At 41.8% G+C, this 24,658-nt stretch overlaps 1 protein-coding gene across 21 annotated transcripts in view; it reads right to left on the bottom strand.

The window, feature by feature from the left end:
* Nucleotides 1–1,954: 1,954 nt before the first annotated feature.
* The window catches only part of RIMKLB (ribosomal modification protein rimK like family member B), a 46,689-nt gene continuing 23,985 nt past the window's right edge, over nt 1,955–24,658 (bottom strand). Inside the window, exons 4-13 of one of the 21 annotated variants that reach the window (XM_077921416.1) lie at nt 22,912–23,142; nt 19,154–19,240; nt 15,407–15,610; nt 10,154–14,424; nt 9,157–9,757; nt 7,431–7,588; nt 4,174–4,370; nt 3,251–3,315; nt 2,409–2,730; nt 1,955–2,145 (exon numbers count right to left, since the gene is read on the bottom strand). In XM_077921416.1, the coding sequence (XP_077777542.1) occupies nt 13,961–14,424; nt 15,407–15,610; nt 19,154–19,240; nt 22,912–23,142 (986 nt within the window). In that variant the 3' untranslated portion in view covers nt 1,955–2,145; nt 2,409–2,730; nt 3,251–3,315; ... (2 more) ...; nt 9,157–9,757; nt 10,154–13,960. Of the gene's footprint in view, nt 4,371–7,430; nt 7,630–9,156; nt 9,758–10,153; nt 14,425–15,406; nt 15,611–19,153; nt 19,241–22,911; nt 23,143–24,658 lie in introns of all 21 variants that reach the window. The other 20 variants (XM_077921420.1, XM_077921408.1, XM_077921410.1 and 17 more) reach the window with 20 other exon arrangements.

Below are 24,658 nucleotides of genomic sequence, written 5' to 3'. Positions count from 1 at the left end.
GTAAAATGAACACTTTATAATGAAATATGCAGCTTTTGTTTTTTAAAGGTTATTCCAGATACTGTGTATAGTTTTGTCCCATGTTGTGTTGTAAAGTTTTTTTGTTTTTTTTTAAAGTAACTAAACAGTAAAAGGAGGCAGAGAACAAAATGCAGGGAACTATTCTGGCAGGATGCAGGAGTGGTATCTGGGATTTTGTGCATTTGGACTACTGAGTAAAAAACAGGGCATCGTCTTCCAGAGGCACCAATCTTCCTCGGGTCAAGGCAATGGTGTTTTTAAATGTCTCATTTTGGCTTCTCTTCTGCCAGAACTATGCTTTCCAATACCACAAACTCTAGATTACAGGACTAGGTGGAATAACATGCATACAAGAAACATTTTCGTAACATTCTTCCTGTTAGTGTTTGAGAATGGGCAAGGCCATGTACAAAGATAGGAATAAAATGCAGCGGCAGAATCCCACGTTTGCTCGGGTTTTCATCAGAAAAGCAGGCAACAAATCCTTTTTTAAGTTTCACCAAAGCAATCCTCACTATTGCACTGAACAATTAGAAGGGTTTCAGCCTCCATAAACCTTTGATACAGCAAACGAACAAACATACAATCTCAAAATTGTGTGTTTTATGTGACAAGACACAGGCCTGCTTGATAGCTTCCCATCTGGTGAAAACTGGATGCTGGAGTAGATGTGCCATTGGTCTGATTTAGCAGGCTCTCTGTATGTTCTTAGCATACTGAGAAAACTCCTGGCTTCATTAATAGCACAGAAAGGAAATTTTAACAAACAGCATTTTCCACCAGAGTGTCATAGTGACGAAAGGAACTGTTCCCTAAAATGTACTGGCAGGCTTATGTGAGATTTTCCCCAACCCACTTTGCAACGAACCGCTTCTCTTTGCAAGATCTTAGTTGCTGGTACTCAGCTATTCATTGGTTGCCACTAAACAATACTTTCAAGTTGGGTTGCTGTCCCTAGGCTATCATGACTTTCACATGTAGCTTATCTCAGGTGTCACCACTATCAAGGATGGGTACAATACTCTTGGTAAGGGGAAACAAGAACATGGGTACTCTGTGCATTTTATATTAATTGCTTTACTGAAGTTGCTCTTGAGATGCAATTTGGGGCTTTCACAGTTGTCTACTACCATACTAGGATGGCAATTTAGTGTTTGTCCATGATAAAAGGATCTGAACAGATATATTTAGAGTTCATTATTTGGCCAAAACTGCTAAAGGTATTATTAAATTTGAAATACTCAAGCTAGTGAAATACTTAAAATGGTCATGGCTATATCTCTGTCATGGATATTCATGACAGCCTATATTCCATCAACATGTGGGATATTTGTACAGAATGATTTTATGGTCATAGTTGCTAAGGCAACTTTCCATTAGAAACAAAATTTTTGAAGGCCTTAAGCCTTCAGCCAAAAATAAATGCGTAATTGCAATAATCTAGGGATACTGCTTTGCGAGTCAAGACTCCCTACAGAAACATGACTTGCTAAAGTGATACAGATTCCTCCTTCAATCCTCTCCCCAACCAGATTGTGTATGTCTTGATTGGTATGCAAGATTAGGTGGAATGAGGCACAAACTATTTGTTTACTGACATGCGGAAAACTTCCAATGCCAAGGCTTGATCATTTCTAAATAATCAGGATGAACTGTGCTGTTAATGAGAGAAGTAAAAAACCCAAACTCAACCCCACCCCCATGCTCAAAATTCTAATAATCTAACAAATTCCCATTAGGACATGAAGCTTTGCAGATCCCCTTAGATTCCACAGAAGGCAGCTGTGCACTGTTGGCATGTATTCAGAATCCGTACACATGTATAGTACTAACACTGGGAAGCAGGTTTCATCAAAGTAACACAGAGGTCAACTTGCACGAGGAGCCAACTGATTTGACCACAATTAGTTACAGAAGAATCACATACACATAATTTTCTTTAATTGCAGTTTATTGAGCATCTTCTATTATATGACGAAAACGTTATTCCCACTGATGCCATTTTGTTTCAGTCTCTGGACTTTATGCCACCCTGCACCATTCCCTTCACAACTGGAGAAACAAAGGGCAACGAACAAAACCCATAAAAAGAAGGAAGGAAGGTCTCTTGATGCTTCATATACCCTACAGAAATAAGAGAGAAATGGTCACCGTAATATAAAACCAGGGAACTGGAATGCTGGGGAGGGGGAATGGAGAGACAAGTAGCACAAAAACCACCATCAGAGTAGTTGGCTTCGTCGTTGGTAGCCACCAGAGACTCATCAAGGATACTGACTAGCCTTGAAGATGGTTCTTCATTATTGGGGAAGAAAGAGGTATAGTAGAAAATATGAGCTCAGGTCAAACAAGCATGTTGCTACCATTACCCCCCTGCCATGCATTACCTGTCCTCTGGCGAGATGGTGGCAGTCTCTGGGGCTGCTGACCCAGCATCAGAGTCCTGTGAAAATATTGCATAGAAAGGGGGGGGAGTGCATAAGTAGTTTCACAAGCTCAACAGTACTCTATTCTCCTGCAGTTACAAAGCTTGCCTCTGGAAATGTCATTTGGAACAAAAACAGTTCTGGAATTCGTGGAGAAGCAGTTTTGCCTCCAAGGCCTTCTAGAGCAAACTGTAATCTTGCTTATTCCTCCAAACACTGGGTCAGAGGCTGGTGGGGCTCCTGCTACCCGCTTTTCTGAGGGACAGGTGAGTCTGTGTAAAATCTTCATGTGAAAGGAAGGGGAAAACACTTTAGTAGCAATTCTCTTTGCTCCTTTATCAAATGAATTTGCAGTATTTGCCAGTACCTGCAGACTAACCATATGATTGAAAGTCTGCTTTAGTCAAAACTAAAAATCCAGTAGCCCAAGAACTCAAGACTGTTAGGACACAAGTGGAATAAACTCTGCAGGTTGCACAAAGTAAGCAATTTGAACGTGTTCTTTTAAAATGCACTTGAGGGAAACTAAGCCCCTCCCTTCTCTTATTGCATTCCACTGCAGCAAGAGTTTCTCTAGAGTTCAGCTTCCTTTGCTAATAGGGCTTGACTGGGCAGGAGAAGCGGCGGATTTTTAGAAATACTGGAATGTAGCAAGCTAAGGCAAGAGGGGTTTCATTCTCTTTACTGACACTGCTTTTCATGCAAAAATAGATCCAGCCTAACCCCCTGTTCTGCATATGAACAACACACACGTACACGGTTGTCTTGTCACATCTAGTTTGACTCATAGATGGTCATGTCACCTTTTGTTCAAAGTTTCTATTTGGATGGAAGAGTAGCTTCACGCGGAGCCCAAGGACTGATGAGGCTGTAGGGAGCAAGAGGGAGGAATCTTGAGAAGACACAGGAGTGCCTGGTAAAGAAAGTAGCTGAGGTCTTGGAAGAGGAGACCCCCAGAATGCGGCAGCTAGACTGGTGACTGGGGGCGGCCGCCGAGACCACATAACACCGGTCTTGAAAGACCTACATTGGCTCCCAGTACGTTTCCGAGCACAATTCAAAGTGCTGGTGTTGACCTTTAAAGCCCTAAACGGCCTCGGCCCAGTATACCTGAAGGAGCGTCTCCACCCCCATCGTTCTGCCCGGATGCTGAGGTCCAGCGCAGAGGGCCTTCTGGCAGTTCCCTCATTGCGAGAAGCAAAGCTACAGGGAACCAGGCAGAGGGCCTTCTCGGTAGTGGCGCCCGCCCTGTGGAACGCCCTCCCATCAGATGTCAAAGCGATAACTACCTGACATTCAGAAGACATCTTAAGGCAGCCCTGTTCAGGGAAGTTTTTAATCTGTGATATTTTACTGTATCTTTGGTTTCTATGGAAGCTGCCCAGAGTGGCTGGGGAAACCCAGCCAGATGGGCGGGGTACAAATAATAAATTATTATTATTATTATTATTATTATTATTATTATTATTATTATATAGAGGCACGAAGGAGGGCAGTGTAAAAAAGCTGGACAAGTTATTTCAAATTACACCTTTTTTCCATGACAGAACTGAAGGTAGTGTGCCTGGAGCTTCCATGAGCTTTGTGTAGCTTTAAACCATTACTAGCCTTTATGCGGCGTGTATAGGGTGCTGGGGGAGAAGTAGTGCCTCTGGTGGGGGACACGCCATGCTCCTTCTGGGGTAGTTCGTCCACTATTCGTCCCCACCCTACAGTCAGCTCTCACCTGTGGCTCCTAGAAGCTGTCAGAGTGACAGCGGCCACATCCTGGGAATGGCATCGACTGGCTGACTAAACCAGGTGAGAGTAGCTGATGGGTCTCAAACCCTTGGTGAGTTAGGGACTTCCCCTGAATGTGAATACAGGCTCCACTGGATTGAGCAAGAGTGGGTCCAACGGTCAAGAAGGCAGTTTCCACACGTGCTGTAGAGGGAAGTGAGGGACAGATGGGACTAGTCAACCTGGGAAGGTAGCTCATCTAGGAAAAGGCAAACTCTGATCCTAAACCTCTGTTGACTCATGAGATATATTCAGGAGAAGAGCAAGCTAAGGAGCAAACCCTACACAAAATCCGGAATGGAGTGTCTAAGATGGTTGGATGGTGCCTGATACGTCTCCTTCCTGCAAATCCTGCAGCCAAACAAGGCCAAGACGGGGGTCTTGTCATCTGGGCAGCCCAGGACCTCCATACACACTGCCCAAGCTTGCTTCCCAGGGAGGTCACTTTAGTACTTCTAATGCAGCGGTTTGGCTGCGCCCCTAGAGGTGCACTCCGTTGTCTATCAAGACAGACAGATGTGAACAACAACAACAGCAGCCCTTATGTACAGGACCATGAAAAAGAAGAGCAAAGAGAAGCATGGGTTGGAGAAATGAAGGCACTGAAGGAAAGCTGTATTAGGCAGGACGTAAAAGGGGCTCTGGAAACTAGAGATGGGAGTGGGAGAGGAAGAATTTTGCATATTAACTCAATCAGTGAAGAATCTGGCTGTATATCTCTAACTCTGTAGCAATGGTTTCAATTTTTTTAAAAAAATGCATGAGAGTGCAGTGTCTCTGGCTTTTTTCTACTCCCCCTTTTAAGCACAAATCACATTTTATTACAAGTACTCAACTGAGAGATTGGTCTGCAGTACTTATGTAGACCTACATATCAGGTGGGGGGCAGATGGGCTGACACCTTGGCTCTTTGTTAAACAGTGGCACAGCAGCAAAGGAAGATTGAAGTGCTGGCTCCTAATGCTCCTCTCTCCTTTTCACTTACAAAGCTTTCCTCCCAGCTGCTTCCCTTGGCCCTCCAGTGACATGAACACACTCATCAAGTATGCCAGCTGGGAAAAGCAGGTGTGGTGGAAAGACTACATGCATGTCTGCAGTATGCACTGAAATCAGCATTCTTTAGCCACATTAAAAAGAGAGGACCTGGGTGGAAGGATTCTAGGTTATTGAATTACTCCTTAGACACAGGTGACTACTTTTACTGAATTTAATTTTATTATTTACATTGTTTTTAGCAAGTTTTTATATGAAATGAGCTTAGGGAGGCATACAATCAATGGTCCAGTTCACACATCACTTTAAACTACAGTTAAGTTAGTGCACTGGGAGAAAACCAGGACCACATCACTCTTTCCTAGTCCTGCTATTCTGCAATACAGTGGTACCTTGGTTCTTGAACTTAATCCATTCCGGGAGTTCGTTCGACTCCTGAAACTGTTCCAAAACCAAGGTGCGGCTTCTGATTGGCTGCAGGAGCTTCCTGCACTCAAGCTGTGAACCAGTTCAAGAGGGAGTGCTATCCCATCTTGCACAAACTGAATGCCTCCTACCCACCCACTAATCACACCTCCAGCTTATCTAGGTTGAGCTTCAATTTATTAGCCCGCATCCAGTCCATTACTGGAAATGAGGTTGCCACATCTGAATTAGAGGGAGTTGGATGACGCCCACAAACTAAGGTCACTTCAAGCCAAATTCTTGGCCATCACTCAGCAAGTTCAAGTAAATATCATTGGGGTGGGGAAGCCAGGGCCTATTCAAGATGTTTTACTGCCTGAGACAGATCAGCAAATGTTGTCCAGCTGCCACCTGCTCCACTGCTTCCTCCTGCTCCAGCGTTTCTCCCTCCCCACGCTCTGCACCTCCAACATGACTGTTGCACATTGCACTGTGAATAAAGGCCTTGATCCACCCCACTGTTTCTCTAAGTCAGTCTGTCACATATCTCTTGGAAGTCTCTTCAAATGCAAAAAGGGTGCTTAAGATACCTGCTCCTCTAAGGCACCCCTACCATGTGCTCTGTTGGTGGAAAAAGGTAACGTTGCATTATTATATCATTCAGGGTTGCCTTGCTTTTTCTAACTGAAGTTCTGTCTTGTAAGCATATCCAGTTTCCATGCAATTTCCCCCCCTGGAATAAGACAGGCAGCCCAAAACTCATGTTGTGCTTCTCAGAAGTGTCATATTTCAGACACTCAAAAAATCATTGAGAAACAAGGGGCACCTTGGTCTAACCAAACACAGAACAAGTTCACATATGTGGCAGCACCAACAAATTGTTTCCACAGAATCCTATTACCCACAAGCAGTACTGCATGGATTCTAGTGATTTCTGCAATCCCAGCAGCCATTCACTTGCACATTAACTCTTCTTATCTTACACAAAGCTGTTCAGATGGCAAACCATGAACATTTGGTGGAAATGTCTCATGGGTTTATTGTTGTTTATATTGTGGTTAAAATCTGTGGCACATTAACTCCCAGATTAACTGTGATCTAATGGGCACAGTAATGATCACAAGCAAGTAGTTGTAAAAGATCTCTTATGGCAATTGCTTGTACAGCTACAATTGATTTCCAACATATGAAGTTTCAAGGGGCAGTTTTGGAAAAAGTCTGTAGGGAAAATATGAAAGTCGAAGAAATCTTACTTTAATATGTTTTGAGATCATAAATATTTGCTTCTCATTCCACTCAGCTGCTGATAATTTTCCCCAATGAGTTCTATTTCTAACTGCTCATTCCACACAGCATTGCCTACATGAAGTATGAGCCAATGGCTCTTTAATGCAGAACATTCCTTGGAACTGAAAATCTGGGCCACAGTGAGATCAAATGTCAAATTTCACATTCCATTTCTGTTATAATGAAATTTGTACAGAGTCATTTCCTTCACCTTGAAATACATGAGAAGTATAAATACTACATGGAAAATGCCTTTGAAATGGAAGTGATCTAGCAGTACTTTTTGGAAGAAAGTGTTACATTTTTTTAACATGAGCAAATGGATGCCCTGGGGGAAGGTTGTGATAAACTAGTCAGCAACAATCTCTTATAAAGTACTGTGTAACATGAAATCCAGACAAGCACACACAGGTCTGTCAGCCCTCCACAATGGCTTTTGTCAGTATTCCAGATTAAGGAGAAATGTGGAGTGTAAAGATCCATTATTGTGGATAAGAATTGACCAAGAGTCAGACTCACCATGCAGATTGACAAGTCAGGGAAGCTGCCTCTCATCTTTGCACGTTACACCAGCTAATGTTTTGGAATCCATCTCTCCACACATGGCAGCATTCTCAGTTCACGGGTGCCATCTGAATAAGTTCCTTCTTCTGCTGCCACCTACCAGTTTTATTACTCTGTTGCAGCACAAGGGTATATAGAAGAAGTTCTTGTTCAGCTTGCAGAAAAATCATACAATGGGGATCCTTTTAAGGCACCAAAGCTTATTTCAAGCTTTCCCCCATATCCACCCACACCCTTCAAAAAGAGTTCTGGACAGACGATACTCAGTAACAGGCTCTGGAAGGCCTCCCTACAGATGGAACTATCTGGATAAAGGACAGATTAAAATGGGATAGGCAAATACCACCTGGCGCTGCTACCATGTGACTTCCATACATTTCAATAGGAAGGGGTGTGCAGCAGCTTTGTTGGTTGGGTTGAGCTCAACTAATTTCCAGGTACTGTAGAACCTAGAAGGCTATTTAATTCTTTCTTATAGCATATTAGTAGCTACAGATCTGAAACACACGACCTGAGCCACATAGAACATCACAAAGCCAAACAACTTTTACTGAAGACCTTAACACCTTCCTGGGCTCCCAAAGGGGAAAAAAGTAGCACCTTGTTTTAACCTTTGTTGGGCACTGTTCACAAACACTCTTCCCATAGACTCCTACTGCTTCAACACCACTCTCACCCCTGCCCCCTTGGATCTCTCTCCTCCCAGGAGCAGGGACAATGCTTCCTGAGGTGTTCCTAATCCATTGAGAATACTTTTATTTTCAGCAAAGGGACTGCAACTGATTATCTCCTTTAAGATGTCAATTCACAAGGGCGCAGCCAATTTAAAGGAAGAAATCTGCAGCATGAACTTTTCCTTCACGAGAGCTTTAATTGCTCACCAGGCTTTCAACCACCTCCTTTAAATTAGCCAGGTGTTTGCAAATTGACAGGAGGAGGGAACACACTGCAAAAGCATGCATATATCTATCATTGTCCCATTTTTCATAGAAAACAAAAATTACAAGAGAGGGTGCATTTGTCAAAATGTTTGCAAAATTATTGTGCCCTCTTCAGCTAGCTCTAAAAGGTACAACCATTTCTTTCAGCAATCAAAGGACAAAAATATATTCAGAAGTAAACCTTCCATGCCAAGTGAAAAGGAGAAGAAGTAAAAACAATATGCAATAACAACTGTGAAATCTTAAAACATAAAAAGTCAAATCCTGCACTAGCGCTGCTTAAAAGATGTCCCAAGCTACAAATTTCAAAACGTGATATGGCGTTAAACTGGCAAAGAAACATTTTGCTTTAGGCGGTGTGCACACAAAATGTTAAAATACAGCAACACTGAAAAATGACTTATTTCCAACTTGTACACTAAAAAAATGATTTTAAGAGTGTTTATCTGAAGCATTATATTCTTCCTCATTAGAAAGTACCTTCAACATAGGCTATATCGTTGCAGTTGCAGCACTATACAAGTTTTGGGCTGTTAATAAGTAGTTTTCAAAGTTATCAAGAGATCATTTGAATCACCAAGTATTACTGACATGAGTACCGTCCTCAACAGGACATACTAAAAATGTCTGAAAATGTCACCCTCAAATGGCCTTAACAAAGGATAACCACCCTCCTCCCTCCCAGCCCTGCTATAAGAAATTAATTTTATATATAACTTTGTACAGCTAGTTTTTCATACCTGTTATTAATTGATGCCGATTAGTTTTGTGCTGATTGTGCCCCTGGAAAGCACCAAAGCCCTGTAAAAACTTAAGCCAAGAGTGTATATGGGGGGGGGAGGGGGAAGGGAGTGAGAAGAGCAAGACAGGAACATGGGAGGGTGGAGATGGCAGAATTTATGGCATTACACACCATCCCACCACTCCTTTCTGAAGCAGTGCATGTTGTTTAAACTCATCCTTGCCATGATCCTACTTGAACACATGGATCCTGAAAAGGTTTATTAAAACATGGCTCTAGCAAAAAAAGCAAAAAACAAAAACAAGAAGAACTCAACATGCTTCCTAAGCCTCATTCTTTCTGGACAGTAATAATATTAAAACTAGGGTGTTAGAAGAAAGGAAAGCAATGTTAGCAAACATGGGATGATCAAAAGAGCTGAAAGTTACCTGCCAACAGGTCGGTACTGGATGCCACCAAACTGCTGCGTTTACTGTTTTACCACAGGGGGGAAAAGTTTAGGGAGGAACATTCTCAAGGATTTTTCACAAGCTCTTTCTCTTGCCATCAGAAAGGGGAGAAGGGAAGTTTTTCTCTGGATTGTTTGACTTTTTTGGCTCCTGAAAAGTTTTGCAAAGAACAGTAAGAAAGTGTGAACTGTTAGAAACATCAGCAAAATGAATTATATGTATATAAAAGTTTACATAGCAGAACAGTGTTCCCCAAGAACTACAAATTCCCACCCTAAAACATGGACAGTGCATTAATCAAATAAAAGACATTCAACTGAAAACTGGTACATGAGGGGAGTATGGAAACTTCCAACAATGGTCCAAGCCACCATCAGATCATCCCAAAAATCACCCTCCAAGGTCAGGAGACTCAAAATAAAAGTAAAAGAAAACTAAAGGAAAAAGGTAACATTTCATTATTAATCCTACAATAATTTGCATTTTAGGAATTCCTAGAACAGAGAAAAATTAAAAATAAAAAGAGACAGTAGCAGCAGAGGTTACCTGTCTGAGCACCTACAATTCCATAGAGAGAACAGGAGTGGGTCGTGAGTCTCACACCAGCCAAATAGCTCATAAACCTTCTCAAAAAGAGTGAGCCATGAGAAAGAATTGTACAAGTTGATACGTCTTACATTGCTTAAGCCCTTACACATTTAACCTACATGGGCTTTGCTTTTCTAAACTGGGAGACTTATTAGAAGTTTAAATGATTTATTCCATTTGTTGATTCTGGTAAGAGTCCGGTGCAGCACCTCTCGTAGAGTTCTTTTTAATTTTTATAAGCATCGCAGGTCCAGAACATTTTTCTTAGGAGATAATCCACATGAGGCATTGCCGGCAAAGTCAGTGAAGCATGATCACACAGTTTGAAAGGTGAGTGCAACCCAACAAGAACAAAAGTAGTCCATGAGTGTGCTGTCCTTCCATCATTTATTACTGATGATCTATCACAGTGTTCCAGAATGAGAGGAGGGTTTATAAAATTTATCAAAACATTAAGACATTAAAGATCTGAAAACATACAAAGCTATAAACACAATCTGCATTTCTACACAATACAAAAATGTATGAAGGTAGCCATTTTATCTGCAGAATTTGCTATGTAGAAGTACAAACATATTAAAAATACAAATAAAACATATGGAATTCATCAAGCTCCACCCACCACCACACATCCCAGCAACTTTGCTTCCATTTGTGTTATGTCATTGGCTATGCTGATACTATGACTTCTGTCTTACCAAGAGCTCATTTCAACATAAAGTTTCAAACTATGATCAGCAACGCTGGTGCTCTTACTGTAGTTAAGTAAATATTCTTCAGAAAAGTGTGACATGTAGCATTAGCTTGTGTGGAAGTTTCACCCTGATTAGTAAGAGCATGATTTATTTTCTTTACCTGATAGGTATGTTGTTTTAAAAACCTTCTACCATGACATTTCCCTGGTGGAGCTACGATAGGCAGGGTAGGGGATGAATCTACAACCCTTGTTTTTTTTAAGTACAATTTCCTGTGAGATTTTAGTGCAACTTTTCTTCTCCCACAGATTAGCCACAATTTCCTCCAATCTCACAATACATCCATGACCATCTCATGACAAGTAGACAAATCAAAGCTTGAAAAACTCTTCATGTTTCGTTTGTGTTTGTATGTTGTTGTTTTTTAGAAAGAAATGTGTGCTTCATTGCACTGTGTTTATACTGATGTAAACTGGGTCTAGGAATTTGGGGTGGGGAACAAAGACACATGAGTGTGAAAATCAGACTTCTCACTACCAGTTTTGCTCAAGCAACGTAGACTAAATGCAGCCCATATCAGAACTGTCAAAGAGTTACCAGTTCCTTCCTGGATTCACTTTGTTTCTTTTCAGTGAGTGATTCAGAGATTTGTAAAGTTCTATCAGATAACAGAAGGATAATTCTTTGCTCAAATTCCTGAAATATGCTCAGTGTTTCAAAGCACATATAAGGAAAAAGATTACCCAACTGGGTCGTCAGAGAAACCTGTATTTTAGAAGACACATGTAGCTGGCAAAGGGTTGAAGAACCACCAACCAGGGAAAAAATTGTCAAAGATTGGGCTTTGCCTGAGTTGCTGGGTGTTTGGGGTTTTTTAAAATGAAAACCTTTGTATCTTTTGTTCCAACCTGGGCACTCAATTTGCTTCATCAGCTAATGTCAACAGTCAACCTTCCACTTGATTTAAATAATATTTAATTCTACAAAAAAAGAAGAGTACATATTTTAAAAAACAAAAAAAATGTACAAACAAGGCATGACCAAACCTCCATGAAAGCAGGTTAACACTTTTCTGTTTATTGCCGCCTGACGCCTCTCTGCGTAGTAATCCTCAACTGGTGTGTATTTAAGATCCGAGTGAAGGTTAGACAGCCAAGTGGAGAGGATGGGCCAGAGGAATGAAGCTCAGAGCCTCAGAAGGCAGAGGGGCCAGGCTCCTTTGAGGCATCCAGATAAAAGCAGCACTGTACACATAAGCTGCCCACCCTCCAAAAACTTTCCACAAACCATCTTCCTGTTGCAAACATTTTACTATGTGGTGTGTTTTTTTTTTTTATAAAAAGTAATAGGATTCTGTATATATTGTTTCCATGTTGTACACACCCCAAAGAAAATAAATGAGTGAGAAATGGGTGAGGAGGAGGAAGGTGAGGCCATTAAAACAGACCCAAAGCTGCTGTTTTGGTTCTTTTATCAAATTTAATAAGAAAATGCACAGCCAGAAGTATCAGGATTGGGTAGGGGTTGGGAGAGGAGATCATCAGGCATTCTGGAAAAAAGAGTGACGAACTGGACAGACAAAAAACCAATGACAAAACAAAGCAAAATACAGACACATACATAGGGGCCTGAGATCCACAGAAGTGTGGCCTTAAATCATATTCCCATTCTGGCTGGGCCTTACTAGCAAAGTGTCCTATGTTGTTGCCCAAAACCTGCTTATTTCTCTTCAAGATTTATTCTTAAGGAAGTCACTTTAGATTTTAATGTGTTCTGCAGAGAAACGTTACTAATAGTAGTAACATGTTAAGTTTACTCCAAGGTGGTTGTGAAATTTGCAACCACTTCAACCCTCCTCCACACCCCCTCCCACATTTTTCAGGGTAACAGATTAAAAAAAAGGTGTCTAGTTTTTGTTTGTTAAATAGTGGTGATGTTAAACAGTATGGGTATTTTCAAGTTTGGCCACTGTTAAAGATGCAGGCATGGAGAAGGAAGTGTTGGACGAGCATGTATTAAAAACGAAACATTAACATAGCATATATCTTGCAAAAAGGACTAAAACACTAACAAATACAAGTCAATGCACATTTGTTTTAAACTAGTGTTATTCTTTTTCACATCGGATTAAACATTATTTTGTACACCAAAAGTTAACAGTGCTGTTTATCTTTGCCTTTTGCGCAAAAGAAAACATGCCACTTCTGCCATCAATGAACAAGACTGAAATTTAGACACACCTTCTCCCCCCACCCCAGGAATTAAAATAATTTCTTAAAAATCCACACATACTAAAATCTTTCTCCGAAAGAAAGTGGTTTGTTTTAAATATAAATGTATGGACATAAACCCATCTGTTAATACTGAAATGGCAGAAGTCACAGGTTTGGTTCAAAAGCTCATGCTGAACTAATAAATGCTGCACCCTGTTTAATTGCTTTAAGGGCCAGACTTCTGAGGCCATTACAGACTGTTTGTCAGGGATGCGAATTCTCACAGATCCTACAGATGTTAGATGGGAAATGCCGATATCTAGAACCTTTGGATGAAACAGAAATTGGCTGCCCTAACCTATAAACTCCTAATGGGACAAAAAGCAAGGGGTATAAAATAACCAATAGGACTGAGCGCTAATGAGGTGAGGGGATGGTTACAGACAATAGTTTACAAATGCTTTTGGAGAATTAAAACTTCTAAGTTCCGAAAGCACAAATCAAGCTGAATCACTTCCCAATGAACCCACATGCTCTGCAATGAGTTTAAAAATCACAGTGGCATCCCTAATGTCGCAAAGGTTCCAACCCCCTCCCCCACACAAATGCAGGTTCTTAACTGGGCATGACCAAAGGGAAATTGGCTGTCAAAAATATCAACTAAACGTATGTTCTGCAAAATCAATAAGTAGCAAAAAAGCAGCATTCACAGAACATGCGTTTTGATCTTGATCCCCAGGCTAAAACCTCCCTTCACCTCCATAAGCTGCTTCTGATATACAGCACTACAAGTAGTTGTTGTTGTTTTTTAAAAAAAAATGTACAAGAAAGTTGGTCATATTTATTTACATGTGGCATCACTCCACCAGGAGCTTAATCTCATTGGCTATTAGCTGGTTCATGTTGAATATACCCCCCGGGAGCTTGGTGAGCAACTCTCTCTCTGTGGTTTCAGGGTCGCTGTCGACAGAGCTGGAGCTGGCGCTCATATTGTCGACAGTGGCGCTAGCTGGAGGGCCCAGCTCTGGCTCGCTAGTCTCGCTAGCCGTGGACACCACAGAGAGCAAGGACATGCGTCGTGTCAAGCGACCGGGGGGAAGAAGGGAAGCGGCATAGTCCGCTATGATACCAGCTACGTCTAGATTACAAGCCTTGTCAAAGGCAATGAAACCTACATTTGCATTGGCCTCGCAGACGTAGAACGAGCCATCATCCTTCATGAGGAGGTCGATGCCACATACATCCATCCCCAAGATGTTGGACACCTGGATTGCCAGCTGCTTGCCTTGTTCACTCAGCGAGCACATCATTCCTATGCCACCTGGCAAAAAAGAGAAGGGGAAATCTTAGAGTGGGGCTACTGAAGGTCTACCTATTTGGGGGCTATATCTTAAAAAAAACCCACGGACCAAACAGGTAGAGATGCGGGAGCTCCATAATAAATAAGGCTGAAGTCTTGGGGAAACATTTAGGGAAGTCTGTATCAAAAAGATGGAGTCCACCTGAATGACAGAAAACCCAACAGCTAGTGCATAAATGGATGGGCATCTGACATGGATGTTTTAGTTGATATTCCTGCATTGGAAGTGTTTGGACTAGATGACCCTTGGTGTCCCTTCCAACTCCACAATTCTATGAAAACAGGTGACAGAAAAACTTTTCAATCCAGCAGGGGATGATGAGCGAGATAAACAGATTCTATTTTTTAAAATAATAATTGCTTAACAGTATTTGAATACCAGCTTTTAACCACACTGCTTCTGAAAGTGGTTCACGATTAATATAGCTTTACAGTCAAGATGATAGTGCCCTCCTCACATTTGGTTCAGGATCTCACTCCATGAGAGGTAAAGCAAAAGGAGTGAATGAAATAAAAGTAGGCATTTAAAAACTTGGTGGGATAATCAAAGCCCAAGATATGTAACCATGGATATAACAGCCACAAAAAAGATAAAAGTGGTCCAAGGAGACAACGTTTCAAGATAAAATAAGTGATAATTCAGCATATTTCCAGTCACACAGTTCATTGGCAGTAAATTGGCACGTACCACATCACTATTCTTTTATATTTGTGACCAGATAAAACCATATAAACTGAAGGAAGCCTACTAGGCAGTATTCTAAATACCATTATCTTGTCTTTTGAAAAAGTTGGTCAAGTCTCCAATTTCAAAATCTAATTTTTAATGTAATAGCTTAATTATTTGTAATTGCACATGAAACAGCTGCCACTTAAATTAGATTTTAAACCCTCCTTTGCCGGCCCCAATTCCAACCAAGAATAAGCACACTTCAATTCTTACCAAGCGAGCAATTGCTCTGCATTCTACCGTCTGTTGAGCAACGCAGCATAGTGCCCACCACACGACCTCCCACTACGATGACACGAACATCTTTGCCATGGGATTCTTGGACATATTTTTGGAATAGATAAGGGGCCTCATGACGAATTAGATGGCTCAAGTCTGCCAAATGGTGCTTGTCTCTTGCCAGAAACACAGCTTTACCTGCATAAAGACAGTATAGAAGGTGAAAGGGGGAGGAGGTCAGTGAATTTTCTGCATATTTCTAAAGGGTATGAAAAACATAATCCTTAATCTCAGTGCTGCAAAAAAAGTATCCTGGCAGCACTGGTGCATGTATGAATAAAATTAAAATTGGTAAAGCGCTTTGCACATTTAGTGCTATAAAAATAGCAAAATTTGAAAAACAAAACATTACCTTAAAGCAAACTCACAATTTCCAACGTTTATTCCAGTTCTCAACTCCCTCAGTATAGGTCTGCCAGTATCCTTCAATCTTGGCCTGTACCATTCCGTGCTATTCTAGTAGTACTAGGTTGCAAGAGCGTTTTGCAACAGGTTTTGGGTTCTCTAGACACATAAAACAGAGGGCTGCACCAATCACAGTCCAAAGATGACAGCCGATTCCAAGGTGCTGTGTATGATTAGCTGATGAACCCAAAATGAACCACTCCCAATTAATTGGCAGCTACTAATTAGTGCAACAGTGAAAAATATAAAAATTATTTATTTGCCAAATGCAAATCCACGGGAAGTATTAGAATTCTCAGTATCATTTAAGATAGGAAATATTCTTTTGTTGTAAATACCAGTAAGCTGAATGCAACAAAAAATCTATTTAAAAAAATTATCCCTAGAAAAATGAACCCTGAGCCAGCCCTAAAACTAAACTGACACAGACAGCTGCCTCAAGTGGTTTTAAGGCCCCAGATGTAGTGGTGATGCAGAGCAAACAAAAGGCTGACTGCTCTCGACAAGGCAGGAAAGGCAACTGGAGATGTGGCAGCCCACTTCACAGAAATCTGTGCTCCTGCCTTGCCCACAAGCGGTCAGTTTCTTAAGCCCTTAGGTCCTCTCAGTACAGTGAGGCTTCACAATACATTGCTTCTGAAACAGCCATAACCACACCATGCAATTCTTGATCTCCAGCCCTTCCTCTTCCTTAACTGACCTATTCAAACTACCTACTTGCCACGAAACACACAAGAGCCTGGTGAAATGAAGATAAGTCATTCCTTTTAGCAACTGATAAGGCAAGCAAATCACTTTTGCTTAAAATGTTTACTTTAGGGAAATATTTCATCCCTGTATTTATGCAATCCTGTGTCCACAGGCCTTGGACTTTTGCTTACAGGCTAATTCTTTCTTTCAGACAACCCCTGAAGCCCCAAACAGCTATTCTCCTGCAAGAGGCCACATAACAGAAACACAAAACATAAGCATTGTCCAACAGAGGAATTTCAAAGGGAAAATCCAGCATGAAACAGCTGGACTGGAATATAGAAGTTTGGTTCTATTCATCTGGGTACGCCCCACTGCAGATGTGGATTTACTCAGCCATGCTTAGATCACTGTGTCCTCACTAGGGCTGGGTGATAAATTGATATACCATCCAAAACTGGTTTTAAGTCCATATCATGATATCAGTTTCATATTTTTGACGTGGCAATATATTGCGGCTCATGATGTGTCTGTGTTTGCTATGCAAAAATCACGATGTGGGGAAAACTGTGAAGCCAGCCAATGCCTCTGCACAGCTCCATCCTTATTTCAGACATCATGATATTATCAGTATATCACAATGTTCAGCTGGTGATATATTACAATGTTGAAAGCCAGATATCGCCCAGACCGTCTCCTCACCAATTACTGCTGTTTTAAGTTGTCATTGTGTTTATTTCACATACATTGAAGCTTTTTCTGGAACAACTGTCTGGGATATGTGTGGGTGTGCGTGTGCACATGCATTTATGTGTAGCAAACATTTGCCTGTGGTGTTCCACACCAGAATTTCATCTGCAATCACCTCAGTCCAATGCACATGGCTGGTTCTGCAGGCCTGGCAACAGGATTTAAGTAATTATATGTTGCTTCTGACTGCTCCTTTGACTGTGTGGTCAGAGTTGCCCCACGAAGCATAAATATTAGCCCTGCCTACCCAGCTACCCCTTTTCGCTGCTTCCATGTTTGTTACTGTCTAGATATCCAAAACAAGGGTTTTGCCTTAATTCCACATCCCTGCCACCACCAAAAAACAGGACTTTAACCATTATTTCCTAAATCACTGCTGAGTTCATGGGTTGGTTTCCTGTGAAAATGTTGCTTGCTCTAGTGTTTCCACTCCCCCTTGCTGGCAAAAAGCTCATTCTCCCAGAGATGCACAAAACCTTTCTTATTGGGAGCCTATGAATTCTTCAGGGTTAGCTTCAAAGAGCGCATTGCACCCTAATCAAACCATGCTAACATTACACGCAACTTAGAAGGCCACTGGGAGAAACAGACCGTATGGTGATCCTGCATATATGATAGTATCGCAATTACTATTATTTTAGTCCTGCAGAATGTTTGCTGCCGCCCCGCCCCCATATATATGTGTGTGTGTGTTTTCTTGGTTTACACAGGTATGCACAATGTCTCTTTTTTCAAGTTACATTTTCCATAGGTCAGTTTAATTTGCTGAGACATTAGGGTTACATTAGGAAGAAAGGGGAGGGGAGAGTGGGGGGGAGGGGGTCGCCCCTCCCCGTTGTAAACTACTGTATCTTTGCTTACTAGTCAATAGCTCTAGTCTTAGTATTTTCTTAAAATACTTGCTCAGAATGCAGTAATTTTATTTTGAGAAAATAACCCGAGAACCCTGCTGAATCAAACCAGCATCCTCTTTTCACAGTGGCCAGCCAGAAGCTGACAGGAAGGCCACAAGCACAACATGAGTGAAACAACACAGTCTCCACTTGTGTTTCCCAAGCAACTGGTGTTCAGAAGTAGAATGCCTCTGATACAGAGGTAAAATACAGCCATCATGACTACGGGTCATTGACCACCTTAACCTCCAGGCTATCCTCAAGGGATATCCTGAATCTTTGTTTTAATGGCTTCAGGTTGCATTTTTATTGTAATGATACTGTTTGTTTATTACACTGTAGAGTTTTAAAAAATATTAAGTTTATAAATGCTCTAAATAAATAAAATCAGAAACTAGAAAAGCTTTGTTACAAATGTTGTTCGATAAGCTTAATATAAATCAATCACTTAAACAGAGTTTAAATTCTAAATTCAAATGCTAACACCAAAATTATCACTAAATTATACTTTACGCTAGCTGTGAAAAGGTAAGAATTTTTGTTCCTCTTATTAAAATGATTCAACATGCAGAAATACACATGTGATTTTGTAGCTAAATAAAACACTTGGTCTTCTACTTATCCACATGTTGAGAGAGGTACACCACTTTAGTTAAGAGGTCTAGGCAAACCTCATTTGCCCATTTCCACGATGTCTTTTTGATGTGTTTGGTGCTAGGCCCGATTGCGCATCATTTTGACATGCCTAAATTGGTCATTGCCTGTACATCAGTTTGTTATTCAGGCAAGGGTTGATACCACTACATCACTGTAAAAACCTGCATCTTCTTGTCAAGGCTGTGCTTAGGATGTTTTAAGTGTTTCCGAAATAGCAAGGAAGCTTTAGACAAAGAGCAATCCTTATTCAACATTCCATAGCAATTATGCACAGATTCTCACTCACCTCTATGACCACGTGTGTTCTTCACAACCATGGGGAATTCCAACACTTCTGCTTCATCAATCATTTTGGCAAAATTTTCATGACCACCTGGACAGAAAAAATATATATATATATGTTGCCAGTGAAGCGTTCAGCCAATTTCTAGCAAAGGCATATTCCAAAGGCCAACACAATTATTTAAGAAGGCAACCCTGGAACCCAGATTGTTCATTTTCACATCAGAATCTAAACAGGTTATCTATTCTGGCCATAAGCGGAATAGAATTTCCTATTAATTTACATGTTGCTTAAAATGTGACTTTCTAATATCAAATCATCATCATATTATAACACCGATGCCTTTTCTTTCCTCAATTTTAAAAAGCCTACAATTATAGTAGAAATAATCTCAGGCCTCATGTGAGGCAGTGTCCAAGCTGCTCTGCATGGGAATGCATTTCTCCCAAAAGATCCAGTTTGCTTCCTTTTTGTATTTTTTGTATTTAGATTTTATTGAAAGAATTTCAATTATCAATTTGCTTCCTGAGGGCACTGATCAATTCAGATTTCATTGGAAGTGCAAATGATATCCACAGCATGCAGCGTCTTGTACCAACTAGGGCTGGTATGCAAGCTGCAACTGCTCCTCAACAAATACAGCTTGGCCACAGTGATCCATGCCCTTATAACTGCTTGACTGCACCAATACAATGTGGGCTGCCTTTGGTGATTTCCCAGAAACTTATGTAGACTCACAACACAGCTGCTGTGTTACTAACTAGGACTGGCTATAGATCTCATCAGAGCTTACAAGAGCTGCACTGGCTGCTGCTCCATTTTTGAACACAGTTCAAGTGTTGCTCATTCTTTACAAAACCCTACATGGGGCTTTGCTTCTTGAAGGTAGGTCTTTTCCCACACAAACTGGCTTGAACCCTTCATTCTTCATCCGAGGCCCTTCTTCTGATTGCCTGCCCTTTGAAATTAGGCATGTGGTAATCAGGGATACGGCCTTCTTAGACCTGGTGCCTTAAATATGGCTACCTTTAAATCTGTCTGGAAATCCCAAATGGTGTGGAATGCTGCTGCCTGGTTTCTGGTGGGAGCAAGGCGACTGGAGCACATAACTTCAAATCTGTACAAGTTACACTGGTTATTGGTACACCTCCCAGTCCAACTGAAAGTGCTAGTTCTGACCTTAAGAGCCCTAAGTCATTTGGGACAGAGTTGTTCAAAGGACTGCCTACATTCATATGAACCTGCCTGGATATTAAGAGATGCCTCTGAGGCTCTGCTTCTGCCTGTGAAGTCTATTTAGCTGATGGCCATGACAAAGAGCCCTTCCTGTGGTAGCCCCAGACTGGAAATTCTCCCTGCGCACACATTTTTCGCCGCCACCAATTCTATGCATCTTGCCGTAAAAAGTGATGATCACACACATGGTGCAAAGTCCAGGCATTCTTTACTCAGATACTTGCGTATAAAATATCCAGTGAGTAACAGCCCTGAGTTATCGGATTAAATCACAGCCTGTTCTTTCTTCAGCTGAAAATATGCTACAGATCGCTACCATCTTATGAACTCTAACCTTCTAAGAAGACCAAACATTTAAAGCCTTGTTCTACTATCTCCCTTCATTTCCCTCTTTCATCAAGCAACCAGAGACGAGTATTCTGAAGCGCCAAGCTCCTTTCCAGGCCAGAAACTGAATGCTTAGTACGGGTGTGGGAAACCTTTTTCAGTCTTGGGGACCACATTCCCCCATGGACAAACTTCCAAGGGCTGCAAGCCAAGTAGTGAGCAGGGCCAGAGCCAAAAAAGTGAGCCAAACAAAAGTGACTCGTATCTTTGTACTGTGGATTAGATTCACGATACAGGAAAGTCAAAAGTTTACCTGCACACTCTCCCCCCCCCTTCTGCCTTCACCAAGGCAAGACTTGTCACAGTTCAAGAACGCATTCCAGGCAGGCAAAAGTATGCAAGGAGTATGGCTGATGAGGGGCCTGGCCCTAGATAGTCCCGATGTCTAGAAAGAGAAGCTTGGAGAGCCACATTTGACACACACCCCGGGCCTGAAGTTCCCCACCCTGGCTGTGAGGAAGCTGTTCTCAAGAAAACCCTGCTACATTTGCCATTCACAGGCCAGAGAAGCACCTGACACATAACCAAAGGGGCCTATGCCAGAGGTTCATATAAGACAAACTGCCTCCCATCCTTCAATTAATGCTTCCTTCTCCCTGTAACAGCAGAGCTATGGAATCAAAGGAGGAAAATTAGGTGTCAGCAGGGTGGTAAATGGGAAGACAAGGCTTAGAGGCACAGGCACTAAAAACCTGATTAGAAGCTAGCAGAACAAGCCAGAATCAGCTCTGGATTTTCCTTGTTCGGAGGAATACGTGCGCTGTAGGACATCTTGCTTCTCTTGGCAGCCCTACATTTTAACCATCTGGCACTTGAGGGGAAGAGAGAAGCCTGAGTCCAGGTCCTTGTATACACACTAAGAAAAACATATTTCTAGCCCTCCACAGACTGAATTCTTAAATACAGTCTGATGGACACATCTATCATCCTGAACATTAACTCCTAACTACCCAGACCTAGAAAAGCAGCAGCTGGCCTGCTGAGGGGCAGTGAAAAAGCAGAATGAACAGTGAGGTAACTTATGCTGTTAACCACCATTAATAGGCCTATGCCTCAACAAGGACCACAAAATATGATGTAATGCATAGGAGAGTTTGTTTAGCTACACATTTATCAGGCAGACAATGTTTCTAGGATGGTCACCATTATAAGAACATACTGTTGCTAAGCTTCCATAAGTAAAAGCAACAAAAGATAAAAAAGCGGTGGGGGAACGGTACCTATCATCAGTGCATTAATAAAAAAACCAACATGCCCATTCCTCATTCATTCATTTTGTTTACATACCACTTAGATACCAATTCAAATTAACCATTCAATAAAAAACTTACTTAAAATGCCTGCTGAAATTTAAAAATCCCAGTGTTCAAATGCATTTACTGGTCCTCACCCCATCCACCACTGCACCCAGGCAGAGGTTGAGATATTGCAGTCTCTCCTGACTCAGGTGTTGTGGAGAAACAGAACTGCATGTCATCAGTGTACTGATGAAACTTTGCCCCAAAATGCCTTCCAATATAGAATACTAGAGACAAGACAGTGCGCTCCAGTGCAAGGATCACAGGGCCAAAATCCCATCTCCCAATGTTATCCCCTGGACATATCCCTGCAGGTAGGAGCAGAACCACAGTAAAACAGTGGCCCCACGGTTGGTCACGAAGGATTCCATTGTCAACGGTATCACAAGTCGCTCACATAGAGAACTAGATACAGGGTCACACTCTCCCGGTTCCATTCTCGAACCAGTTCAACCAATTCAGTTCTAAAACTGCCGGAATCCAGATTGAAACAGATCCAGATAATCCTCTAGGAGCTCCTGCAACTTTTCTGCTATCACTCAACCACCATATCCAAGAATGGAGTATTTATGACCAGGCGGTAGTTATTATAGACCACAAAGCCCAGGGCAAGCTTCTTCAGAAGTGGACACACTAATGCCTGTTTAAGAACAGGAGGCCCAACTCTATTCTTATTTGCCACTTGGCAATTTGTCACTAGTCAAGTTGTAGAGTCTTAATTCTTTTTTTTTTCATTCATTCAGATTTCCCCAAACCATTCAGAGTTTTAGTAAGGATCTCACGTGCTCCAGGTACATGGTCACTATGGACAATAGCATTATTTTAATCTAGGTGGCTTACCATAGGAAAAGGTGTCTGGAAGAGGCACACCATGGCCAGCTAGCTCCTGGAAAGTCCAGAACTTATTGACACAATTAAGTATGGCTTGGGGGCGATTCATGAGCCGGCAGCCCATCTTCTCCAGATGGCGAAGAACTGTAATGTCACTGTCACTTTGGACCCATGGTGTTGGCACACGCACCACCACTACCTGTGGGTAAGCAGTGATGAGTTCCCCGTTGACTCGAAGACCTGCAGCAATAACAAATGAAGGAATGAATGAGAATCTGATAAGAAAACCAAGGGCCAATCCTCCCCTTCCCACAAAAAGTAAATAAAAGAATGCCAGCTCTAGGTAACAAAAGCATTTTAATAATCCATGTGACAAGAATGATGGAATTAGCCACAGATACACACTACTGATCCATCACTAATGCTCCAGAATACTCCAAATTGTTAACTTAAAAGTTTATCATCTTTTCAGTCTGCTTTTTTCAGCCTAGAAACCACACCCTACTTTTACAATGGTGGAACACTTTCCCCATGATCTTCTGCCAGTAAGCAGATGTCTTTATTTTTGAGTTTCCAGAGAGGCAGTCATATTAAGTGTCTTGCAGCAAAACTAACCTGCAACTCAACATAACTCCATGCATGACTGAGAATTGGTTTGTGCCTTATTTTGGATCAAATTCCTGAACAAAAGGGCCAGATTTCTTTTAAAAAAGAAAGAAAGAAAAAAGACAGCAGGGGAGAAAGAAAACAATATTCCTAGCCTGGGAGGTCATTTTGACTTTAAATCCCCTGTAAAGAACAATCCATAAAAAAGAAAGGGGACACACACCTTACATTATATGAATCATTTCAGAAAGAAGTGGCTCAGCAACATTGGGGCTAACACACATGCCTCAGCCCCTAGACCAGGAATGGCTAACCTGTGGGCCTGCCAAAGTTGTGGAACAACAATTCCCATTATCCCTGACTGCTAGAGTCCAACAAAGGGTTAGCTATTCAACTGCACATGTGTGATTGCCACTACTGAGTCCCTGAGTCCCATCATCAAGGCAGCACCCACAGGTTCTGTGAAGCTGATGAAGTGACAGGGAAACAAAGCCATCCCAGCTGCCTTCTCCTTCTCTGCCCTCAACAGGGAAGAACACCTGCCATTTTGAACTATGTGTTCCCAAGCCCTAGTGGAAGTGTGGGGAGAAAAGCGAGGCTGATTTGGTGTTTGATTTGTGTCTCAGGAATACACGTTCCCCCAATGGGGAAGAGCCTTTGAATGGTGACTGGTTGTTCCTAGGAAACGAGGGAGAGAGAAGATAGGAAGAAAACAGTCTTGGCAATTTAACTTATGCCTCCTCCAAGTGCTTCCTCCAGTCATATGGGAAAGGAAAAATAACAATGGTGCCATGCAAGGCATTCTCCTTTTTCTTGTGGGGGATTCCGCCCCCCCCCCCAGGCTCCCTGGAGCTAAGGAAAAGGCAATAGAAAACTAAACACAAAATGTTTTTAAATGTATATTTTTTTATAAGCTGTAGTAGGCACGCCAATCAAGCCTGTTATCTGCTCTCAGGCAGGACAAATTTGGGAAGCTCCCTTAATTTAGTGCCCTGCTTGTACTCAAGAGGGGGTGCTATATGCACAATGACTGCTCCCCCCCCCCCCCAGCAACCTGGAATAATTTCTTCTGGTTTCTCCTGTTCTCTTGGCACCTAAGATACCTTTCAAATCTGAGTATGTAGCTGGAGTATAAAATGCCTTAGCAACC

The sequence above is a fragment of the Podarcis muralis genome, chromosome 17, assembly GCF_964188315.1.
Source record: "Podarcis muralis chromosome 17, rPodMur119.hap1.1, whole genome shotgun sequence".
NCBI lineage: Eukaryota > Metazoa > Chordata > Lepidosauria > Squamata > Lacertidae > Podarcis > Podarcis muralis.
This window is presented reverse-complemented; position numbering and strand designations above follow the sequence as displayed.